This window comes from Opisthocomus hoazin, chromosome 12 (assembly GCF_030867145.1).
Source record: "Opisthocomus hoazin isolate bOpiHoa1 chromosome 12, bOpiHoa1.hap1, whole genome shotgun sequence".
NCBI lineage: Eukaryota > Metazoa > Chordata > Aves > Opisthocomiformes > Opisthocomidae > Opisthocomus > Opisthocomus hoazin.
The window spans coordinates 3,800,890-3,823,264 of record NC_134425.1 but is presented as its reverse complement, the minus strand read 5'-3'; the positions used below and the strand labels follow the sequence as shown (position 1 = coordinate 3,823,264).

General features: G+C 51.1%; 1 protein-coding gene across 1 annotated transcript in view; it reads right to left on the bottom strand.

Moving 5' to 3' along the window:
• Positions 1 to 1,753: 1,753 nt before the first annotated feature.
• The window catches only part of ZFHX3 (zinc finger homeobox 3), a 79,105-nt gene continuing 58,483 nt past the window's right edge, over positions 1,754 to 22,375 (bottom strand). Inside the window, exons 7-9 of the mRNA XM_075433414.1 lie at positions 18,092 to 18,194; positions 11,080 to 16,536; positions 1,754 to 6,177 (exon numbers count right to left, since the gene is read on the bottom strand). Coding sequence (XP_075289529.1) covers positions 4,598 to 6,177; positions 11,080 to 16,536; positions 18,092 to 18,194 — 7,140 coding nt within the window. The 3' untranslated portion in view covers positions 1,754 to 4,597. The remainder of the gene's footprint in view (positions 6,178 to 11,079; positions 16,537 to 18,091; positions 18,195 to 22,375) is intronic.

The window sequence follows — 22,375 nt, the reverse complement described above, 5'->3', positions numbered from 1 at the left end:
CGCCCGGCCGGGACAGCCTGCTCAGCCCACCTGCAATGCTGGGCTGTCGGCTTTTTTTTGTTTTAAATTATTTATTGCTGCAGTTATAAATTAGAGATGAACGGTAGCCCTCGGGGCTCTGTTTTGGATGTGGTCCTTATTAATGAATTTCAAGCATTTTCCGCTGCAAGGGGCGTTTTTGGTAAGAGAACCGTGCATTTAGCACGCCGCAGTTTGCCAAGTTTCCCTCCCTGCGCAAGGGGCCGTGCAAGCGAGGGGCAGAGCGGCGAGGCGCCCACTTACCTTGCTTACCTTCGTCTCCTTTCGGTTCGCCCAGCAGAAGAAAACGATGGCGATTCTAGTTCCCTCCTAGTTTACATGTTTCAAGATGACCTCAGCCCATCACGGCATCGTGCTTTCCCTTTAGCCGTTAATTACAGCAGCGTGCCCAGAATTCTTATACAATTATTTAGTAAAATGAAATGCACTTATAATGTCTTTTTCACACACGATGCATCCCGAAGCCGTAACATGAATCGCGCCGTTCGGCTCAGTGCTTCCACCTTAGCGTTCATTCGCAGCGACGGGCACCCGGCCGCCCGGAGGGACGCGGACGCGCGCGGCCCGCCGCGCTGCACGGCACACCCCCACCCCGACACGGCCCCTGCACCGCCCAAGCGGGGACAGCGGAGACGAGAGCTTTTGCTCATTTTTTTTTGTTTTGTTTTTTTTTAATGTATCACAATGAGCAGGAAACATACGTGATGAAATATTTCCAAAGGAGTATATTCAATTACCATCTACAGTCAACTCAACTATGACAACAAAGTCTTTTGTGACAAATTTTTTAGAGTTTTGAAAGTTCCATGTGGTTTCTGTTTCTGTCCGTCTCCATGTATTTTGGTACAGTTCGAGATCAGCATCGTTACAGTAACAAAAAAAAGCTAACAAGACTACATTATAGAAAAACACCAAGAACATCATTTTTGGTTTCACTTGCTCTATTTTTTTGTACATTGCAAAGGCTGTTCATATCCCTCTTCACCTCATTTATGCTTTCTGTTCTACCCTAACTCGCCCCCCAAAAATAAAAACGAAAAAAATAGTCAAAGCTTTGTGTTTCACAGTGGGCAGTATCTCAGCGCCAACAAACCAACCAACCAAGCAACCGACCAAGCAACCAACCAACCAACCAACCCAATTTCTCCTTCTATTTTAAAAGTTTAATTTTTTTTTTTTTTTTTTAAAGCAAAATATATTTCCACGAACAGCGAGTGTGCTGGCTCGTGTCTGCGCCTCCCTCGCCCCCCCGCCTGCCCCCCGGGCGCGGGCGGCCCCGACACACGCCTTACGCCTCTCTTTATTCTCAATTGTACGAAACTTTGGCCATCTTCACCACTTAAAAAAGCTTTTTATTAAAAATAAAACAGAAATCCGCTCGATGCTAAGTTTAAAATCTTCTCCTGGCGCCCTGCCCGGCCCCCGCCCTGACGCCCGCTGGAAGGCCACGCGCGGGCTCGGGGCTCGCGCAGCGGCTCCCAGGCGCCGGCGTCGCTCCCGCAGCGTCCCCGCGGCGGCCGGGCGGGTGGCGGGGCGCGGGCGGCCGCGGCGGCGGTGCTGCGGGGCGCGAGGCCAGGGGTCCCAGCGCGGGCGGCAGGGACGGGTGCCCGGGGACGCAGGTCCCAGCACCCGCCCCGGGGCGGCCGGGCTGCAAGAGGAGGAGGCAACCTCGCACTGCAAGTCTCTAGAAACGTTTAGAAAAAATACGAGGAAATGAATTTATAAAACCTTTTAGTGGGTGGGAAGGAGGAGGGGGAAGAAGGACAGAGAAATTGCACTATGACCAAGCAATATAATTAAAAAACCGAAACAGAACAAGACAAAACAAAAGGATTTCCAAAAGAGACCTTGCGGAATCTGACAGATAAAGCTAGTGTTAAATTGGTAACTGGTATCACACAGAGAATCAGAAACAAAACAAACAAAAAAACTTCTATATGATACAGACAGAGTAACATACAACAGTTAAATGGCAAAAAATATATATATATATATATTTCATAGAATTACAAACAAGATAAAATAATGGAAAACAAAAACTGTACAACTTTAGAATTTAAAAAATGTTCATCTCAAACACGGGGAGAAATACAAGAACTTCTGTTAAAAGAAAACAGTTTGTTAAAACAGCAAACGCTTTTTGTGTACTTGTTTCCGTTTTTGACACCTTATGCTACAGCTGGGTACTGGTAGGAATATTCGATGGTACTCTCTTTAGTATCGTCTACTTAAAAAACAATTAAAAAAGGAATTTTGCACTGTGCATTAGCCTAGTTAGAAATATGTACAACAGTTCAGGATCTAGTCTTTCGTCGAACTAAAACCAAAAAAATCCATAAAAATAAAAGCGTCCCGCTAGAAAATGAACCCCACGTTCGTCTCTCGAATGCTCCAGTCTCTCGCAGAGTCGACGAGCGGCTTCAGCACGGGGAGGAGAAGCCCGGAGGCGGCGGGAGGAACCTGCGTTCACAGTCTTCGAAGTTCCCTTTTGAAGCAGGAGGAGGATGGAGATGACGGGGAGAAGGCTCTCGCGCTTTCGGGGCAGAGGGACCGGGGTGGGAGGGTGGGGTGGGGGGGAAGGAGATCGTTTCTGTCGACATTTGGCTACGGAAGTGGAACAGCAAGCATCTATTTGTCTCCAAAACCTACGTTTTTAGCAGCAGAAAAGTTTTCCTTTCAAAGTCCGGCCCGTCCGAGCTGCATGCGTGCGTCCGCGCGTGCCGCAAGCAGGGGCTGCGGGGCTGGACGGGACACCGGTGCCCGGCACGCGGCGCGGAGCCATCGCCGCTCCGCTGCTGGAGAGAACTTGGAAAGAGAAACCTGCCTGTCGCTGCGCTGGGGTCTCGCTACGAGTTGTCTCTCTGCTTGCAGAAGAAGCACAGATAACAACCTGGGTACTTTTTTTATTCTTTATTTAAACTTAGACTTGTTTGTTTAAATCAGAAACAAATTCTCAAGTAAAAAGAATCCTTTTTGCTCATTCTGCACCAGTGGTGAAAGGGTATGTCTTTGGATTTTATTTAAAGCATGAATTTTCTTTCGAGGAAAAAAAAAAAAGGTAACAAAAACGTTCTTGAAAAGAAGGAACAGAGTGCAGCCTAATTACACCAACAGAAACAAATGCTCGTCGTTCAGGAACAGAGTCTTTGAAGCATTTACAAAATGAGGAAAAGAAGAGGGCAAGGGAAAAAAAAATAAAGAGGAAAAATGGAAAATAAGAAAGAGATAAGTGCACAAGGGTAACAGACATAGGTAAATCGTATGTATACGCCTTAAAAAGTTTCAAACCCCCAACAAAAAATATTCTGCAAGGGATCCTACTGACCCCCCAAAACCCTTTGAACTTCTTTCTTTAGTTTTTATAAAATAATTATGCAGCCACCCTCTAAGAAATGAAGGCAGCGACCATAAGTGGAAGATTACAGGAAGGGGGAACGGGGAGTCAAGGTACAAAGGGGAGAAGAGCTTAGGCGAGTCAATGGATTGCAATCTACCTGGCTAGGAATGAACAAGACAACATCAAATGAGAAGCCGTCAGCTGGACCATACAAAAGCTAAATGTACACAAAAGGGTTTTTTTTCTTTTAAATCTACCATACTGCTTCAGTTCATTTCCAATGCAACAATCTACTCAACACCAAAAATGGTCATATCTATCATAAATACAGAAAGTCAGTTGTTTTAAAACTTATTTTTTTTAAGCTCCGAGTCCTCAACACTCTTTGTGTGGTTTTTTTTTTTTCTGAAAAGTGGGAGTGCTTAACTTTTCCCCTTGAAATTGGTTTCAGCAGAAAAGCTACCCTTACAATCCCCGAAAAGCTAAAGCAGTTCACATTGTTTTTCTCTTGAATACTTTCTGCCCATTTTAAATTAACAAAAAAAAGAAAAAAAAAAAGAAAAAAAAAAAAAAGAAAAAAAATCCTTTTCTGGAACGAAAACGAAACAAAACAAAAAACCCCAAAACAAATGAAAGAAATTATATATATATATATATAAAACAATGATTCTGAAAACAGAACAAAGTGTGAGCGATTGACCTGAGAATAAAAAGACATTACATTTCTTTTTTTTCTTTTAGCAAGCCATTGGTATCTGAATGCTAAGATAGCAAGAAATTTAAAACTGTAACAAGGTGGGCTGCTTTCCCATACAGTGCATGCCGGCCTCTGCTGTGCTATCGACGTGGGGCGTTATTGAAAAGGGGCAATATACAAGGGGCTCAAGCTCCGAAGACAGTAAGGAGGCAGCACGGGCTTTCGTCTCCCAGACCAACAGTACCTTCGAAAGGACAAATGTAACAGCTTGGTTTTGTGTTTTGTTTTGTTTTTTTTTTTTTTTTTCTTTTTTCAGTTTTATTTTATTAAAAGGAAAGGAAAAAAGAAATGTAAAACCCACCGGCATCGTTATATGGGAAAACAACCCACGCTTTTTTCTTTTTTCTTTTTTCTTTTTTTGGTTAGAAGCTTTGGAATTGCAGTTAGTCTATTTTTGAAATTGGTTTGTTATTAACTTTTTTTTTTTTTATTTAAATTCATTTTTCATTGTTCATCTTCAAAGCTTACAATCTGAAGGTGTCCATTCCTACGCTAGCTAGACCACTGTCCTTAGGGCAGCCGGGGTCCCGGGGCCCCTCCGCCGGGCTCGCCGGTCCATCTGACTTTTGGCTAAGATCCGTGTCAGACTCCTCCGAATAGTCGTCTGTTGGCATCGAGGGCTGAACCCCTGAGGTGCTGCATGAACTTGAGGTAACCGTTGAAGATGAGGAGAGAGGAGGGAAAGGCGGCGGCGGCGGCTTCCCCGGCGGGGCGCGGGGGGCCGCCGGGGGCCAGGGCTTTCTGGAGGCGTGGGGGGAAGCCGGGGGGGGCCGGGGGGGCGGGGGGCTGTCGTTTGAGTGAGCGGCCGACTGCGAGGTAGATGCGGTGCTGGGGTCGGGGGGGCAGGCAGAGTGAGGTAATAGACTGGGGTGCTCTTTGGCGTTTCTTGCTGCTCTTGTGATTGTTCGGTGTTTGTGCGGGGCTGACTCGAGATGCTGACTGAGGGCTTCGTCCCCACACACCGTGCTCTCGCACGCCACGCACTGGTACGAGCCGCTGCCCTGGCCGCTGCCGGTGGGCACGTGAAGCACCATCTCTTGCAGGTTCGCCATCGACTGGCCGAAGAAGCAGAGGGACTTCAGGTGGTCGCTGGCCGCCTCCTGGTCGCCGAAGCCCGCCTGGCACTTGCGGCAGACCAGCTTGTACTGCACCTTCGGGACGATGAAGGGGTCGCAGAGGGAGTCCGCGCCCTTGCCTTCCGCTTCGGGCTCTTCTTGGGGTTTGGGCAGGAGGGGGGACACCTCGCGGGGTGCGTTCTTCTGCTCTTCTTGCTTGGGGGGTTCTTTGGCAGGGTCTTTGTCCGGGGTGGCAGCCCCCGCGGGGACGGGGGTTTGGCTTCCTTTGGGCTGCTGCGCTTTCTGCTGCTGCTGCTGCTGCTGCTGCTGCTGCGTCTGCCGCTGCTGCTGCTGCTGCTGCTGCTGCAATGCCTCCTGCAGACTCTGCTGGTATTGCTGGTACTGCTGCAGCAGGGAGCCGGGGGACAGCCCCAGCAGTGCCTGCGACAGCGCGGGGCTGTAGGGGAAGAGCCCCTCCATCCCGTACATGGGCTGCAGGTACCCGCTCTGCAGGGCGCCGGGGATCTGTGGGGCGTAGTAGGGGGAAAAGCCGGGGACGAAGTAGGGAAGGAACTGGCTCGTCAGCAAGGTGGTGGGGTCCGAATTCAGGGCGGCCTGCAGCGCCTGGAGCTGAGCGGGCTCCACCGCGTACTCCATGGCGGGCAGCGGGGCCGACAGAGCACCCGCCGGCGCCTCCCCCTTCTCCTTCTTGGGCCCTGGCAGGGGGTCCCCCTTCCCCTTGGGTGCCTTCTCCTTCTCTTTTGCCTTCTCGCTCTCCTTCTCCTTGCGCTGCGGTGGCGGCGGCTGCTGCGGCTGCGGGGTCGTGGCTGGCGGCTGCTGCGGGGCCACGGCCGCCGTAGCTTGTGCCGGGGTGGGCGAGCTCAGCGCGGCCGGGGGCTGCTTATTTGGTAATCCAGAGGTGGGGAGGCCGGGTGAAGGGACGCTTGTGCTGGGCAGGCCCATCAGGTTGGGTTTGGGAGAAGTTAAAGCTGCAAGAGGGAGGAGAGAGAGGTGAGGAGTCACTCGGCGCTGGGCAGGCAGAAAGCAGAAGGTGGGGTGACCCCGGGGCACCTCACAACCGCCCCTGCACCGCCATCTCCTCCGCACAAGGGCAGCGACCGGCCCGAGCTCACGTGCCGCAGCAGCGCGGGTCGGGGAGCCCGGCCACCGCTCCCGCTTCCTCTGGGACAACCGCTCCTCTCCCCGCTTCCCGAGGCCCCGTGCTGTGGGGACGCGCCTCGTCAGCCCCCGTCACCCGCGGCCGACTCGGCCACGCTGCCCGGCAGCACCGAACGTGGTGGCTCTGCCGGGGACACCCACCAGCTGGCCGGGACGCTCAGCGCAGCTGCGGTCCTACTGACTCCTCTCAAACTCCCAGCCGATGCCAGGGACAGGCACTGTCCCCACACCTGCACAATCCGGTCCTTCGGCCAAAGGACTCCTCCAGCAGAAGGAAAGCGCTATGCCAAACCGCCGTACTGCTACACATGGTCAGTCTTCTTAACGTCTCCATAGGTTAGAAAGCCCCGGTCATGGCAACTGAAGAGGACTGAACTGGCTAAATCTTACGTTATTTTGTCCTTACTAGGCTGATACTCACAAATGCACAAACCTCTGATGCAACCCGTTCCTACCCTCCAACATAAGAGGCTTTGGGCGCACAGCTTCTGAGTAATTTCAGAATTTTTGCGGTATTCAGACACCTCCCCAGGGCATGAACGCTGTGTTTTGGGTGGCATTAAAAGCGTCGCGATGCTTCCTCACAAAGGAGATGGATTAATGGTGGAATGTGAAGTCTGCCCATCTTCCCGACAGCAGGAACAGCCAGTAACGACGCAGACCCCCCGACCCGACTGCTGCTCTCGCAGCTGACAGCAGTTGGGGGCAAGAGGAGCGTGGCTCCCGGCGTCGCATCCATTACTCACGTCCACTGCAGTTGGCAAACGGGCTCCTAAAAAATAAACACTCTGCTTGGGAAGTCAATGCCATTTCGGGAAAATAAAAATGAAACAAAACTCTAACGTTCTGCGGGTGCAGAACCTGCCGCTGCATTCACCCCCGCCCCAAAACCCTTCGAGAAAAGCTAACCTTTCACTAACAAAGCTCGAGTCCCTACAGCTGCGATGGTAACTGCTCAACGGCGGGCTGAGCATCAGCAGTCGCCGAACTAGGAAGCAGCCATGGAGGCACAGTAACTTTTATATCATATTATACCTCTTCCGTGATACATCCGGTGGGAGAGGAGAGGAGAAGCTGCCCCTTTTGGGGATGATCTGGGGCATGGTGGCAGCTTAAAGTCTCTTCCACAGGGAAGTATGGCAGCAAGGAGATCATTGTGCATGGGGCCGGCAGTGATTCCTGTCAGGGAAATCCAGCTGCCACGGGGCCAAACACAGCGAGGCGCTGGGGTCCCCCGCTCTGTCTGAGCTGCAGCTGCCCCATTGATCCTCGTGAGGTTTAAAATCATCAGAATCGACCCCGAGGAACAAGCGTAGGCATCCTCAAGCATCTCATCCCTGCCGCCAGCAGGCAGCCCGACACCCAGCTCCTCGGCCAGAGCAGATGGCAGGACCTGGGGCAGAGGCTGATGGTGGGGGCACAAGATAAGGCACTTCAGGATATGGTTTAGTAGGCATGGTGGTGTTGGGTGGATGGTTGGACTCGATGATCTTTGAGGTCTTTTCCAACCTACGATTCTATGATTCTAAGATGTGAATTCTGTGCAGAGTCACCCATGCTCCTCAGGCTTCTGGACACCAAGCTCCAGACTGCTGCCTGCACAGTCGCGTTGCAAGAGCCTGTCACTGCACCGTGCCCTGTAGAGCTGGTGCAGCCCAGAAGGAACCCACACTTCTGAACATTCAGCACAGGCACTGCTTTCTTGCAGCGTCGTGCTCCGAGTTAGTAGCCGGCAGCTAAGAGGAGCAAAGCACTCTCTGAAACCCGGCGGCGGTACGCCCTGCTATACACAGCTCATTTCAGCGCTGCATTCGTCCACCGACACCGGAAGCCTGCACGCGGCGCTGGGCTCCCGAGCGAAGGGCGGGCGACGCAGGGAGGCCAGCCTGGCGACGGAGCCCCGCCGGAGGCAGGGACGAGGGCGGCCCGGAGCCGGGAGAGCTCAGCGACGGCGGCCACAAAGCCCTGCCCAAACCTGCATCTGCTCCTGACGCGGCAGCGAGAAAGCAGTGACCTGGGGAGGTATGAAGCGTATGAAGAGAGCCGCCGCGCAGCGGCCTCACAGATTGCAGATAAGGGCGTTATTATGGATAGATGCCATTGAAACTGATGCTCCCTAGTCGAACGGTCCCTGAGAGGTTCGAGCGCAGGAGCAGCGGCTAATTCATAACATTCCTGGATGCACAGCCTTATCTGCTTCGACAGGCTTTGAGCTGAGATGGCCTGACCTTTGGAGCTTTATCTAAAGGCCACAAATAGTCTGTTTGACTTTCTAAATAGCTTAGTCCTGTCTAGGCAGTCACTGATTGCTTTTAACATTCGTAGTACGTAGCCCCATCTCCCCAGGACACGTATAGGTCTTTGGAGAAAAATAAAGGCAACAATACAGACTGAAGTGCGCAAAGTCATTTTAGCTCTTGTTATAAATTTGGGGTACTAAATAAACAGCACAGAACTATCTGCGACAGGCTGGCAAGGTAATTTGCCAAAGAGATGCTCTTGGCCTAGTTCTGGCCTCTAAAACGGTACCTTCCCTAAGAACAGGGGCATGGCACAAAACGCCCTGGCATGCAAAGATGCCCTGCAGGCATGTGGCTAGGACTAGATTCATGGAGCAGGAATGGGCAGCAGCCCTGAACGAAGAATTTCTAACAGCAATTGTTTTTAAAAATGGCTTAATTACAGGGGCTTATCCTACAACCACAGTCAAGAACGATTTTACTTTTACTTTGGGGGTCGTGGGAAGAGTTCTGTGACCATGCAAAAAAGCCTTGCAGAGGCCGTAACTCCCAGCAGAAAGCTTTTCCGGATTCCAGAAAAACTTACTCTGGTCTTCTCTGCTCTCTGATACGACCTTCTGACATGGACATCGGCAGCCACACTACAACGTAAGCTCCTCGGCTGCTCTCGTGGAAAAAGGCATCTTGACTCCAAGATAGTGGATCATCTTTGGAAAGGCCAGAACTCAACAAATCCAGCGAGATTTAACTCTTTTTCATTTGTCAACAGAAGATATTTAAGAGATGAACAGTAACGGAGAAAAAGGTGAACCAAGGGGGGAGAGAGACGCCCGTTTTGAGTCATGGGTCTCTAGTGCTCTCTTTAGGGTGTTGCACCCAACGTCACTGCAACCACACACAAACTTCAGGCACTAGCGATGGGATTTACAGCGAGCAGCTCTGCAGCCGCCCCCTCCGTGAATGTCAGATGAGATGCTCAGGTTCCGTGTAGACGCTCACACCAGGTACTATCCTTTTGTCTAAGGCTTTGATTTGCTTATTCAAAGATTCACCTCCTGGATGACAGAAGATGGCAATCTTATTAACATGACACAACCACGTTACCTGGCAGCATCTGCACTGAGTTTTTCAACCTGTTGAAAAAGGAACTTCAGAGTCAGCCTGCTGAATAAAAGCATCAGAAAGTCCTTCTGGAGACTGATAGCACTCCAGTCTCCGAATAAGAAGCCAGGAAGATGCTCAGATCCCACTTAGGCTTCACACCATGGATTGTAACTCGTCATTAGCCAATTAGTTCAGTACAATAAGAGAAAGTTATAATTTCTGGACACTGTCTAATAGTGGTAGACCTGTATTGCCGCAGTGTAGAAAACACAGGTGCACCGTGGCATATGGTGTAACTGTACCAGGCGTTACGGTGTCACGGGTTTTCCAGCCCAAGACAGACTCAGCCCATCGCCGAGACGAGACACTGGAATCAGTGCTCAGGATGTCTCTGTAAATGCAGAGCAGCCCTGGTGAAAGTCAGCTTGAAGAGGGATCATCAGATGTAAACAGAGAAGTCTGCCAAGTGAAAGCAAGTCTCCTAGAGAACATCAATTACCGTGGCACGAGTGGCAATTCAGACAGAGGCACGTCTCTGGGATGCCATGGATGTAGCAAGGGTGAAATAAGGCCTTTGGATCAAGTTTTCTAGGTCACTGCTAGTCTACAGAGCAGTATCTTCCACTGCCAGATCTTATACTTTCCACCCATCCACGAGGTACAAGGGAAAGGTGCATCCTCAAAAAACAGAGTCAAATATCCAGGATCAGGCCACCCAAAGGACTATGCCAAATTTCATTTTTATGTAGTAGTGTTAAGAAAAATCTGATTAAAATACAAAGCAGGTTTCTCCCACGACTACCCTGTTGTTTGTTGAGAAGGTACTTTCAGGTCATGTCCAGCCATTGCTCAAAACCAATCCACAGCTGCATCGGGATTGTCCTGGAGGTCACCGTAAGGACGTTACAAAACGATGCTCCAGGTTTCTGTCACCAGCGCTACCGGGCACATCACACTTATCCCTAGAAAGAGTTCAGAATTACTGAAAACTTGGGATGGTACTACATAAACTGAATTTAATAAACAAAAAGAAGGGTATAATGAACACTGCATTCAGCACATTGTCCTCTACCTGTTCCGTTTGATAAATCCTCTATCTTCCATTTCCTTGAAGGTGCTTCAGAATTTTTAGCCTGTGCTAAGGAAATACACCGCATGTCTAGATCTTGCTCTATTTCAGACTTTGCTAGAAAACCCAAGTCCAGGAATTAAAGATAAAACACCTATTGTGTATTCGCTGTCAAGTAAACACGCTCGACTAATGGGCCAGGTATCCTATCATCAGTCATTCTCAAGGGAACATCCACCCGTGCTAGAGATGCGTCAAGTTACGTGGTGTCTGAGCACTGTGATAATATCCATACCCACCTGTGTTGGATGGAGTGAAGCCTGGTAAGGATGGGCTGTTGAGGCCTGGGAGCAAGACTGGAGGGATGCCCTGTAGTGCTGGGTACGCAGCAGGAAGGTTAAGAGCTTGCAGAGGGGTGTTATCAAACATGCCCTGCTGTTGAGCTGCCAGACCAAGAACCTCATTGGCTTTTTTGATCCGGTCCAGCTCCTGCTGAGCCATCAACTGACGTACAGTAGCTGGGTCAAAATACTCCTTTTCCTTATCCAACTGGCTTCCAATGGTTTCTTTAACTTTGGAGATATGCTGTTGAGAGAAGATATGGTCACGTACAGACAGCCGAGCGCTGTACTTGATGCCACACAAAGTGCACTCTGTTTTGGGTCCCTCGTAACTTGTTTGGTTTATACCAAAATGCTTGGCCATGCTGAGTTTGGACTTCTTCTCCTTTGCCCTAGCATTCTGGAACCAGACCTGAACAACTCTCTTTGGCAGTCCAATGTCATTGCCCAGGACCTCACACTCCAGCATGGTAGGTGTCCTGTAGTCATTAAAGCATGACTTAAGAACTTTTAGCTGGAGATTAGTCATCTGAGTGCGAAAGCGTTTCTGTCCGGGCCGATCCCCGCTCTCTCCAGACTTGCTGGCTGAACCACTTGCACCAGGGCTGGGTGAGCAGGGGTCTGCAAGGCTGGATGTTTCACTATAGTCCACAGTACCTTCATTATCGTACTCTTTGCTGTAAAAGCTGGGAGCTGGGCTGACCAGGCCAGAAGACAGCCGATCTTCATATTCGGACATTGCTATCATGGCAGCTTTTGTCAAACCTTCACTGGGTCCCGATGCCGATTTGGTTTCGGTTGTAATCCCTGTTGCACTATCGTTGTCTGCATTCCCTTCATCTCCTGTTGTAGTGTCTGTGATTGCGGTGTTGACAGAAGAGCAGTCATCGTTGTCCAGCTTCGTCTGGTCAAAGTTCAGATTGACCGAGGACATGGAGGGACTCTCGAAGTCTTCTATCCCTTCCACCTTAATGGAGGATGGACTCAGCAGAGTTCGAGGCGACAGTTCCATGCTCTTGTTCACTGGGGAGAGAGGAACACTCTGTCCATCACTGCTGGCTGGTGGCATGTGGGAAAAGCTTGCTCCATCAAAGATGTCTCCCTTCATTTGGAGTCCCCCATCACAATCCAAGAGCATAGCAGACAACGTCAAGTTGTATCCAGCTCTCTTGGCCTCGTGCCAGTGACGGGATCGTATATGAGCTTCAAGAGCTGTCTTTGCTTTAAAGAGAGCCCGGCAGAAGGGACACCGTCTATGGGCTTGGGCAGGCCCTACAGCTCTGAACTGCCCCTTCCTTTCCCGTGCACGAGTGTTCTGAAACCAAACTTGCACCACGCGTTTCTTCAAGCCCACTTCATGTGCAATGTGATCCAGCATTTTCCGTGTTGGGTTGGAGTCGAGCAAGTATTTCTGATAAAGAATTTCCAGCTGCTCTGGGGTAATGGTCGTCCTTAGACGTTTATCTCTTTGTGGTTCTTCTCCTCCAGTCCCACTGTCATTTTCTCCAGGGCTTGCACTGGCCTTTTCCTCCAGCTTTCTCTTCAGTGTGTTCATTGTGGATGTTGGAGTTGACGGTGAAGTGGCTGAGCTTGCTGGAATCTGTGGTAGTGTTCCAGACAGCAGCTGGCTCGCAAGTAGTGGATTACTGGGATCAAAAAGCATGAACGGCATATCCAGCGTTCTGTCCAGGAAGGGGGGGTGGATAAACTGGTTCTGTGCACTCAGAAAATGAAGCTGCTGATGCTCCTGCCAATGCTCAAAGGAAGGAAATGCCAGCTTACACTGGTCACACTGGTATGGGATTAGCTGAGGAGGTAGGTTTGCCAGCTGTTGAGGGGTGGATGTGTGAATGGGTTTGAGGGACAGATGCGAGAGCTGAGATGGACTTGGGCTTGACTGTGACAAGGAGCACTGAGGGGGCTGAGGAGGGGGAGGTGGCTGTTGCAATGAAGAGGGCGAGGATAGCTGTGAAATCTTTTGGTGTGCTGAACTTGTCTTTTGTTCTCCTTGGTCCTGTTGCTGCTGAGACTCTTGCTTTGGTTGCACTTGCTTCTCTTGAGTTTGGTTTTGCTGTGTACTTGGAGGTTCAGACTGCTTTGGTTTCTCATCTGTAGCTTCTACTTTAGAACTATAGGTGGAGGAATCATCTGCCTCTGCCGTGAGCTGCAGAAAAGTTGAGGAGGTTGCATTGGCTGAAGACGTAGGTGTGCTGTAAGCTTGTGAGGGCATTGGTGTGCTGCAGGAGGAACTGGTTGGAGTCAAGAGCTCCATTGCATCCATAGAGTCTTCATTCTGACTATCGTCCTGTCCATCCTCATCCTCATCTTTGTAACAAAGCTTTTTCTGGTGTTTAATGAGATCAAAAATGCGCTGAAAGACTAGACTGCACTTTTTGCATTGGTAGTTCAAGTTGCTTGTTCTAATATACCTGTCATTTGTAAGCTCCCGTCGTTCCCCGTCTTTGCCCTCTCCCTGATTCTCATAGTTTTTCCTAGCTTTTTGACGGGCATTCTGGAACCACACCACTATAACACGCGTTGGGAGGTTCAGCAAGTTAGAAAGCTGCTCAAATTCATCATCCTTTGGATAAGCATTGGCATCAAAGAAGTCCTGCAGGACTCTGAGTTGGTAGTCAGTAAAGCGTGTACGGGAGGACCGCTTGCTTCCCCAGTACTCCTGCTTTTGAGGTTCTGGAGAAGGAGGCCGTGAGTCTATCTTCAGTTCTTCCAGGCTGGTAATGGGAGGATTACTGAAGTTGTACGGGGAATCCTTGTTGCGCTGGCGTTCTTTGAAAAGAGTGTTTCTGAACCAGTGCTTGATCACTTTCTGAGGCAATCCAGACTTGTCCGCCATCTCTTTGATCTGTTCCTCACTTGGGGAATTGTTAATATCAAAATACTGCCGAAGGACTCTGAGTTGGTCATCGGTGATCCGCGTCCGTGGCCTCTTGTTCTGCTGCTGCTGGAGAAGGCTAGGGTTGAGCTGATGCTGGTACAACTGGGCCAAGTCGGCAGGCAGAGGGTCTACGGGACCCAGCTGGGGTGGCAGCTGAGCAGGTAACGTTTGTAGTGGCATGGTTTGCATCATAAGTGGTGAAAAGATGGGGAGCTCCATTGGCATGGAGAGCTGGGTGAGTGGCACAGACGGCTGGGCTGGTGCGATCGTAGGAGAGGTAATCGGTGGGGCAGAAGTAGGAATGGTGGGAGTAGAAGCTGGCTGAGGAGGTGCTGGAGGGAGTGGAGGTGGGGGTGGTGGAGGTGGGGGTGGTGGCTCTGGGGTCTGAGGCCGTAGCGGGTACAGTTTGTCGTAGTGTTCTCTGTATTGTTTGGCGAATCTCTCTAACTGCTTAAAGGGAAAGTAATGTTGGTGAACGTGCTCTTGGTGGCTCTTCAGGATGAGGATGTTCGAAAAGAACTTGCCGCACGTATCGCACTCCAGCTTTTCCAAGTTCTCGCCTTGCTCTGTCTTCCCATTTTTCTTCTGCACCTTCTGCTTGTTCTCGTTATACTGAATGACAAGCTCAAAGCCAAAGTTTTCCAGCAAGGCTTTTGTGGCGTTCCCTCTTGCATCAGAGGCAATACGCGGAGGCAGTAAGGAGGGCTCCGAACTACTGCCTGGCACAAAGTCCTTCTTCTCTTTGGGCTTTAAGTTATCAGGCAGAGACTCCTTAGATGCTACGTTGTTGTCTCCCCTCTCCGTGCTTTCCCTTTCCCGTGGGGTCTCTTTTTCTTTCTCCTTCACTACGGATTTATTCTTCTTCTCAGGGTGCTGGCTCTGCTGTATGAGGACGGAGTGAGGTTGTGACAAGGACAGCTGACCTTGCTGCTGCTGTAAGAGCTGTGGGTGGCTCTGCTGAGGGAGCTGAACTTGAGCCTTCAGGTCCTCCAGCAAACTTGGACCTGTACCAGTCAATGTCAGCGCACCACTGGTGACAGGCAAACTAACTTCTGGATTGAGCTGGAACTCGGCGCTGGGGATGTAGAAAGGAAACAAGAGATGCTGCTGTTGCTGAAGCTGCAGGAGGGTCTCAGTGGTCATCGGAAAGTGCGGCAAAAGTGCTGGGTTGAACAGCTGCGACTGCAGGAGAGCAGCTTGCTGCTGCAGTTCTTGCTGCAGATGGGCCTGGACTTGGGCCTGGGCCTGTGCCAAGGTCTGAGCTTGCTGCTGCTGCTGCTGCTGCTGCTGCTGTTGCTGCTGCTGCTGCCTGGATGCAATCATGTCTGCCAGCTTCTTTCGGTTGACCTCTTTGGGCTCCGAAGGGGAGGAGGTATTAGTGCTTACAGGGTTACCTAAAGGAGGAATTCCCACGCTGTCGCTGGATACCTGGCTGAGCAGGCTGGGAATGGGAGTTGTGCCCGAATTGCTTGTGTTGGTGGTTGTAAAAGTGTTACTGTTGCTCGCACTCACTGGGCTTGGGGTGGATGAACCCAGCGAGAGACTGCTGCTGCTGCTGTTGCCAGCGCTGTTGCTACTGCCGCTGCCCCCAGCCGCCTCCAGCTTGGCAGCGCGAGCCTTGGTCTGGTGCAGGACAGACCTCATGTGGATCTCCAAGGTTGAGCTCTGACTGTAGGCCACGTTGCAGGTGTTGCACTTGAAAGGTTTGTTGTCCGGGCTGCTGGTAGGTTCGGGCTGCCCGGTAGCAGACTCTTGGAGGGCTCTTTTCAGTTTATGCAGGTGAGAAACTGAGTTGTAATGGACCAGGAGAATGTTCTTTTGCGTGAAAGACTCCTTGCAGACGGTGCACTTGTAAGGGCGAGACGGATCTAGGAATTTCTCCATAGTGAAGTTAGGGCCCTTCCTGAAGGGTAAGGCCCTTTTCGGTTCCGAGCCAGAGTCCTCTTGCACCGACCCCGAATCGCTACCTGTCGGGCTCTGCTTATCTTCCAAGTCGCTCTCCTCCTCCTTGTCTTCCTCAACTATTATAGTGTGGTCTTCTGCAAGGGAAGGATCGCCCATAGCGAGGAGGTCCCCGTTGACCAAGAGGCCACCATACAGCTGCTGAATGTCGGCCTCGCTCAGCTCCAGATGGCTGGTCTCCAGGTGCTTCTTCAGGGCCTGGAAGGTTCGGAAGCTGCGCTGGCAGAGGCAGCACATCGTGGCCGCCCGGATGACGTGGTACTGGGAATGGAGCTGCAGCTTCTCAATGGTTTTGAACGCCAGGCTGCACTGGTTACAACGGTACTTGTAGACGTGCCGATCGGACACGGGCAGTTGAGGCCGCTTTGCGTGAACTTCGTTGAAGTGCGTCTGCAGGGCTGCCGAGCTCTTGAACACCTGGTTGCAGCCCTTCTTCCAGCAGAGGAAGCCGGAGTCATCCCTGGCAGAGCTCTGGTCGGCCGGAACCACCTTGGGATCGCCGCTGTGCTCCGCGCTTTCCGATGGCAGAAGACTCTTTCCTGAGTCCTCAGAGATCTCTGTGAAAACAAAATCAGAGCAGACCTGAAGATTACACCAGCACACAAGGCTGATCAACACCCTCTTTGCATCCCCAATACGACTGTGTTTTTTTCTCTGCAAGATGACAGGTATTTAGAATCACAGAATCATTAAGGTTGGAAAAGAGCACTAAGATCATCAGGTCCAACCGTCCACCCAACCCCACCATGCCTGCTAAACCACGTCCTGAAGTGCTGTATCTACACATTTTTTGAACCCCTCCAGGGATGGTGACTCCACCACTGCCCTGGGCAGCCTGTTCCAATGCCTGACCACTCTTTCAGTAAAGAAATTTTTCCTAATATCCAATCTAAACCTCTGTCTTCATTCATTTCTCTCAATACCAGCCCATTACTCTCATCATGGCCCACTGCATAAACCTACACAATTTACTTTCTTTCCCACTTTGAATATCTGGAAATTATTCACACACGCGCGTTCTCTTAGTGCGTTTATCATCTTTAATTCTTCGTTTTAATTGAAGGCCATTCAGCCACCTGTCTGTCTTTGCTGTTTTCTTTGATATCCTGCCTATTTACCAATAAGAAGGTTCATGAAACCGAACGTAGTATTTGAGTCTTGGTCCCACCAAAGCTAGAAGCAACAGCAATGAAATTCAGGTCCTGCTGGCAGCAGCTCAGAGGGTGTTGTCTGAGGGAGGATGGGAGAGGACGCAACAAGCACTCACTGCACTGTCACTTTTCCAGGGTCTAAGAGCAGAGTCCTGCCAGAAAAGACAGCGTGATACGGGCAGAGGCGAAAACAGGGATCCCACCGCCCAGCGCAGCATCAGCTACACTGGCTGTGCCGGTGCTGCCCCACCGGCATCTCTGCCTTAGCGCCGTCCGCCTGAAAGGAATCGCTGGCTGTCTTCATTCCCAGATTCCTCACAGACCTTCCAAGAGGGGACAGAAGGAAGATCAGCATTGCTTCCCTGCCAGGTTTGAGCTCAGGCATTTCTGCCCACGCAGAATGACGTTCTTGGGACGCTCTCACATCACACGACAAAGCCAGGACTAAACGGCGACGGATTTACAGCAATGCCTTCGTAACACAGCATGGCAGCGAAAAAGGCAGAGGAGATCTGGGCTGGATAAGGACCTCCGCAGCTCAAAGCCCCCCCAGACTGTGTGCCCAGCGTATGCACCTGAGCTATGACGGCAGCAGAGCAAGTACAGCAGATGTGGTAGCACAGTTTGCGGCCAGGAGCTGCAACCTTCGGCGTTACTCTACCAATCCCCTAAGCCCTCCGCCACCTCTGCTTTTCACCGCTCACACCCTGTCTTCTCCTTTGCAAGGATTCAACACCATTTCCACACTAATCGCCACGGTGGTGAGCTGTGCTCCTCAGATCTGAGCCGCCCAGCCCTGCCCTGCCGCGGGGACATGGCTCAGCAGGGCACCGTCCGACTGTGGTTCTTGGCTGGGCACATGGAGCTCACCCAGGCGGAACGTCCCCAGACACGGTCCCTGAGCAGGTGATGGGAGCTGGGGGAGCGGTGGGACCCGTAGACCTCACTGCCCCGCACTCACCAGGCTGCTTCCCCAGCTCCTCCGCAGCGGAATTCCCGTCTTTCTCTGGAGCGGCTGCTGGGAGAAACATGCTGCTGGGCATCATCACCTCAGGTGTTGTCACCTGCAGAAAGGGAGGGAAGGATGTGGGGAGAAGAAAAATGGAGGAAAATATTTTAAACCTCTTCAGTGGCAAAATTAGACACCAGTATTGTAAAGTCAGAGGCGTCACTTTTCATAGCTCGCTGGAGATTCATGTTTATTAGACAGAGCTCACATCAGTCAAAAGTGTTTCTACAGTTACATTCTGGACATAATTAGCAGTGCACACTTGAAGAATAATCTTATTATTAATATTTTTCCTTTATGTAGAATTCAGACTTTGATCACTGACAATGTTTTGTCATGGGCTGTGAAACTTCTTGTGCAACCAATTAGGTAGATAAGTTGAAAGGCCCACCTTAAGCTGCTGAAAACATAATAAGGCCCCTAATTAAATCATACCTCGTAAAGTACACTGTAATCTTGAACTAGGGAGCATTGCCGCACTGTTTTCAAAGTGTATCGATGCAGGAAAAGGAGGGGCATGAGAAAGAAAAGTACAAATAAGGAGAGAGGTGACAAAGGAAAGGATGAATAAGGAAAGACTAAGAAGACAGCAAATTGTCTGCGAAACGAAAAGCTTTCGGTAACCCTTTCCTCGCTCTGACTGATGTGTTCCCTTCGCCTCTCTGCAAGTGTTTATCTAGAACCTGCACCATCCCAACCAGCGCAGTGCTCGAACACCAACATTTTTAATGAGCTGGAGAGTCTGCATGCTTCGGCTAGAGATGCTCTTTGGAAGAGTCACATGCCTACGCTGATCTTCTTCCGGAAAACTGTGTTTCTCTGGGTGTGTCTGGTCACACGCGGAACATACGACCTCCCCCGCTAGCACTCTGCATGTGGTTGGCATCTGACGCAGGACAACGAATGCCCTTCTGACCTGGCAGAGTCAGAATCCCACACCACCTGAACAGCTGCCCCACGGCCCTTCTTTCCCACTGGAAAGCCAGACCCGCGCCACCGTCACCAGCCGTGCCGTACCCCCGCACGCTGCTGCCAGCACTGGCCAGGGGCCTGCGGCAAGCGAAGACACCTGTACAGCTCCGAGCCGCGGCACGCCTCACCCCGCTGATGCTCAGGGAGCAGTTCCCTCTCACCGGGGCCGTGGTACTTGAAGAAACAGAACCCAACACCGGCTTGCAAGGCTCGCGGTGCTTGTGCTCCCAGCCCCTGACGGCTGGGAAAGTGAGGCATAAATAAACGCTCCTAGATGGGTACGTTTCGCAGCAAAAAGCATCTCTCCACCCTCTGTCAGATACTAAGAGGGCATTTGAACCTTGGATTTCAGAAGAGAGTGAGTGAGGCTGTTCTCTGCACGCAGTGTACCCTGCTTTCCACAAAGTCAAGGACCTCCAGGTTCCGACTGAACCGCAGGAGACATCACAGATATGTGGTGAAGCTGAAGTTCAACCTACTTGTAGGACATGAAATCTTCCTTACCCACACGCATGTCAAATCCAAGCAAATACAGGCTAGACCTTGGCTTCACTAAGCGAATGGAAGCAAAAACAGCTCATGAAAAGCCTCAGAAACAAACGCGCGCATTGGAGTGGCTGCAGACATGCGAACCGCGCTGGGGAGGGCTGCTGAGCTCCCTCCCTTTACTGGGACGGCCGGTGCACGGAGGTGGGCGCCGGGTCCCGCAGACATCCGCAGGAAAGGCGGCTGACACTGATAAATCACCAGGAGGGAAGCCGAGCACACCAAATTCATTCCACCTTTTACTCTGAGCGGGAATATCTGATGGCTGTGGGTGGTGGGTCAGGAGACGTGAAAGGTCACTGGTTAATTCCCGGTAGCCGGGCTCGGAGGAGGGGGACGAGCACGGATGCCGAGGAAGAAAGGCAGAAAGGAGCCGTCCCTCTCAGCTTTATCAGCAGGGAGAGCGCTTTCCTAGGATCTTTAGGAATTATGAAAAATAAATCATGAGAAATTAAAAAAAACCCCAACAGAGTAGAAAAAGAATAAAATTATCTAACACCTCAGCTGCACATCATTATAGAAAACTGTGGGCTTTTTATACGCATTACAGTAAGGCAGCCATCCCCACTACCACACTCCGTACGACGGATCAGTAATTGTTTTCATATACTTTAATTAGAAAAACTCAGATGGCTATGAATAATAATGGAAAAGAGAGACTTTTGCACTTGAAAGGTTGAAGTCAATCAAGTGTGAATGACGGCAAAAAAGAAAAAAAAAAGACACCAATTCATCAGGCCTCTGTTGTCTCGCCGCGTCTTTAATCATAATTCCTGATTGGGATTCAAGAAGGCAGTAAGCAGCGGTTCTTTGTCTGCCTTCACCTTCCGTCAATTAACTCTCCCCGAAATATAATCATCAACCTCACATGCTCCTCTGCATCTTAATCTGGGTCTCCAAACCAGTAAGTCCTGCCCTATATATGTTTAAGTAATTACCTTTATCTACCTGCATCTCCATAGCCATGGTTCTCACCCTACTCCTACCCCTCCCTCCACAATAAAAAAAAAGAGAAAAAAGAAGGGGGGAAGGAAAAAAAAAAAAAAAAGCTGTGGTACATTACATTGCTACAGGCACAAAATCCCCAAAGGCAAACGGAGAAAAGCTTGGAAAAAGGTGCAGGAAACTGGAAAGTCAGGATATGGGTGCAGGGCAGCTGCAGGCAGCCCAGCCAGCCACGCACGGCCGGCCCTGGGAAAACAAGCCTTGAAGATAAGGTGATGGTCTTGCTTCAGCAACAGGACCTGCCTCAGCCCTCTGCCTGCCACCCGATTCCTGCGGCGTTTGCCAGGGCAGGACTGCTCCGTCTCCTCATCCCCACGGACCCCCACCTGAGCAGGCAGCAAAGACAAAACCAGCGCAAACTGGCTGTACATCTCAAAGCCTTTTGCATTTACAGCGAATTCCTGACCGCCCATGTTGAACCATTTGTCCTTTTACAGTGCGAACGTGTCCGAGGGTACGCCCTCGCCTTGGACGTGCAGAAAACGCCTCGCGCGTTGTGGCTGCTTTTAATCTCCACAAACCGTGGGAGTACCGCGGGGCAGGAGGGTTTAGCAGGCCACGGCCACCCGCCAGATAAACAAGGAGTGGTGCTCCACAGCACAGCATTTTGTACTTCAGATGTATTTAAATGGCATTAACTGTTCCGGCGATAGAAAGGAGCGTGTTTATCTCCAGCACAGCCTGCGTTCGCGCGTTCGGTTATTAAATGCTCTCTACCTCCCTCTCACCTGGGCAGGCAATAGCGGGCATGTAATCCTGGCACCCATCCTCAGCTCTGCTCAACACCTCCATCTCCCTGTACGAATGTCTCTTCAACTCCAGCTGCTTCACAACGGCAACAAGTCACTCGATTTGAACCATTACTAAAAAAACAACCCCACAGATCCAAGTCCAACAAATGTGATCCGTCTTCTCCCTTCCTTCGTCTGCACATACTCACTTTGCTCTAATATCAACCTGTATCCCCTTCGCAGCTGCAGTCGTGACCTTGGACTGCTGGACTTGATGATCTTAGAGGTCTTTTCCAACCTTGATGATTCTATGATTCGATGATCTTCCAGCCCACAAGCCACCAGCAAAGCCTTTCCTCTTGGAAACACCACTCTGTCACACCAGACCCACCACTGCGCACAGCCTCGAGAGCGCCCGTCCCCCCGCAGCTCCTAATGAAACTGTCCCAACGAAACCGGGAGATGGGGAGGAATCGGCGTCTCGCTCCTACCTGCCCTTCCTGACAGCCTGGCGTTCGGACACCAACAGCTGGATCAGGTTCTGCTCATTGGTACTTCAATGATTGGAGGCAGTGTCTCCACGCACGTCTGGGAAACCCTAATGCCAGGGCGGGCACTCAGGGTGCACCCTCCGCTCCCACTGCCCCGTCCCCATCCTCGTCCCGCTCGGTGGGGCAGGGAACTTGCTTGGGTAAAGAGCTAAGGAGGGGGAAGTTTGGGCTGGAGACTGCGGCAGCCACTCCTGCACCCCACTTTGAAACATCTCCCCTGTGGTCTGTACTGGGGATGGGAACGCTGGTCCAAGAACTTCCCTCTAGAGCAGACTGCAGAGAAGCCAGTTATCTGCCTTTGGAGATGGAACGTTGCGGGGACAAGCCTCTCTGCTTCCAAGGACCCTCCCTTTCGGGTGAAATTCAGATCCCCTTTAGCAGATAAAGTTTCTTCACGATGATGAGATCCATTGACACGTGTGGGCACCCCA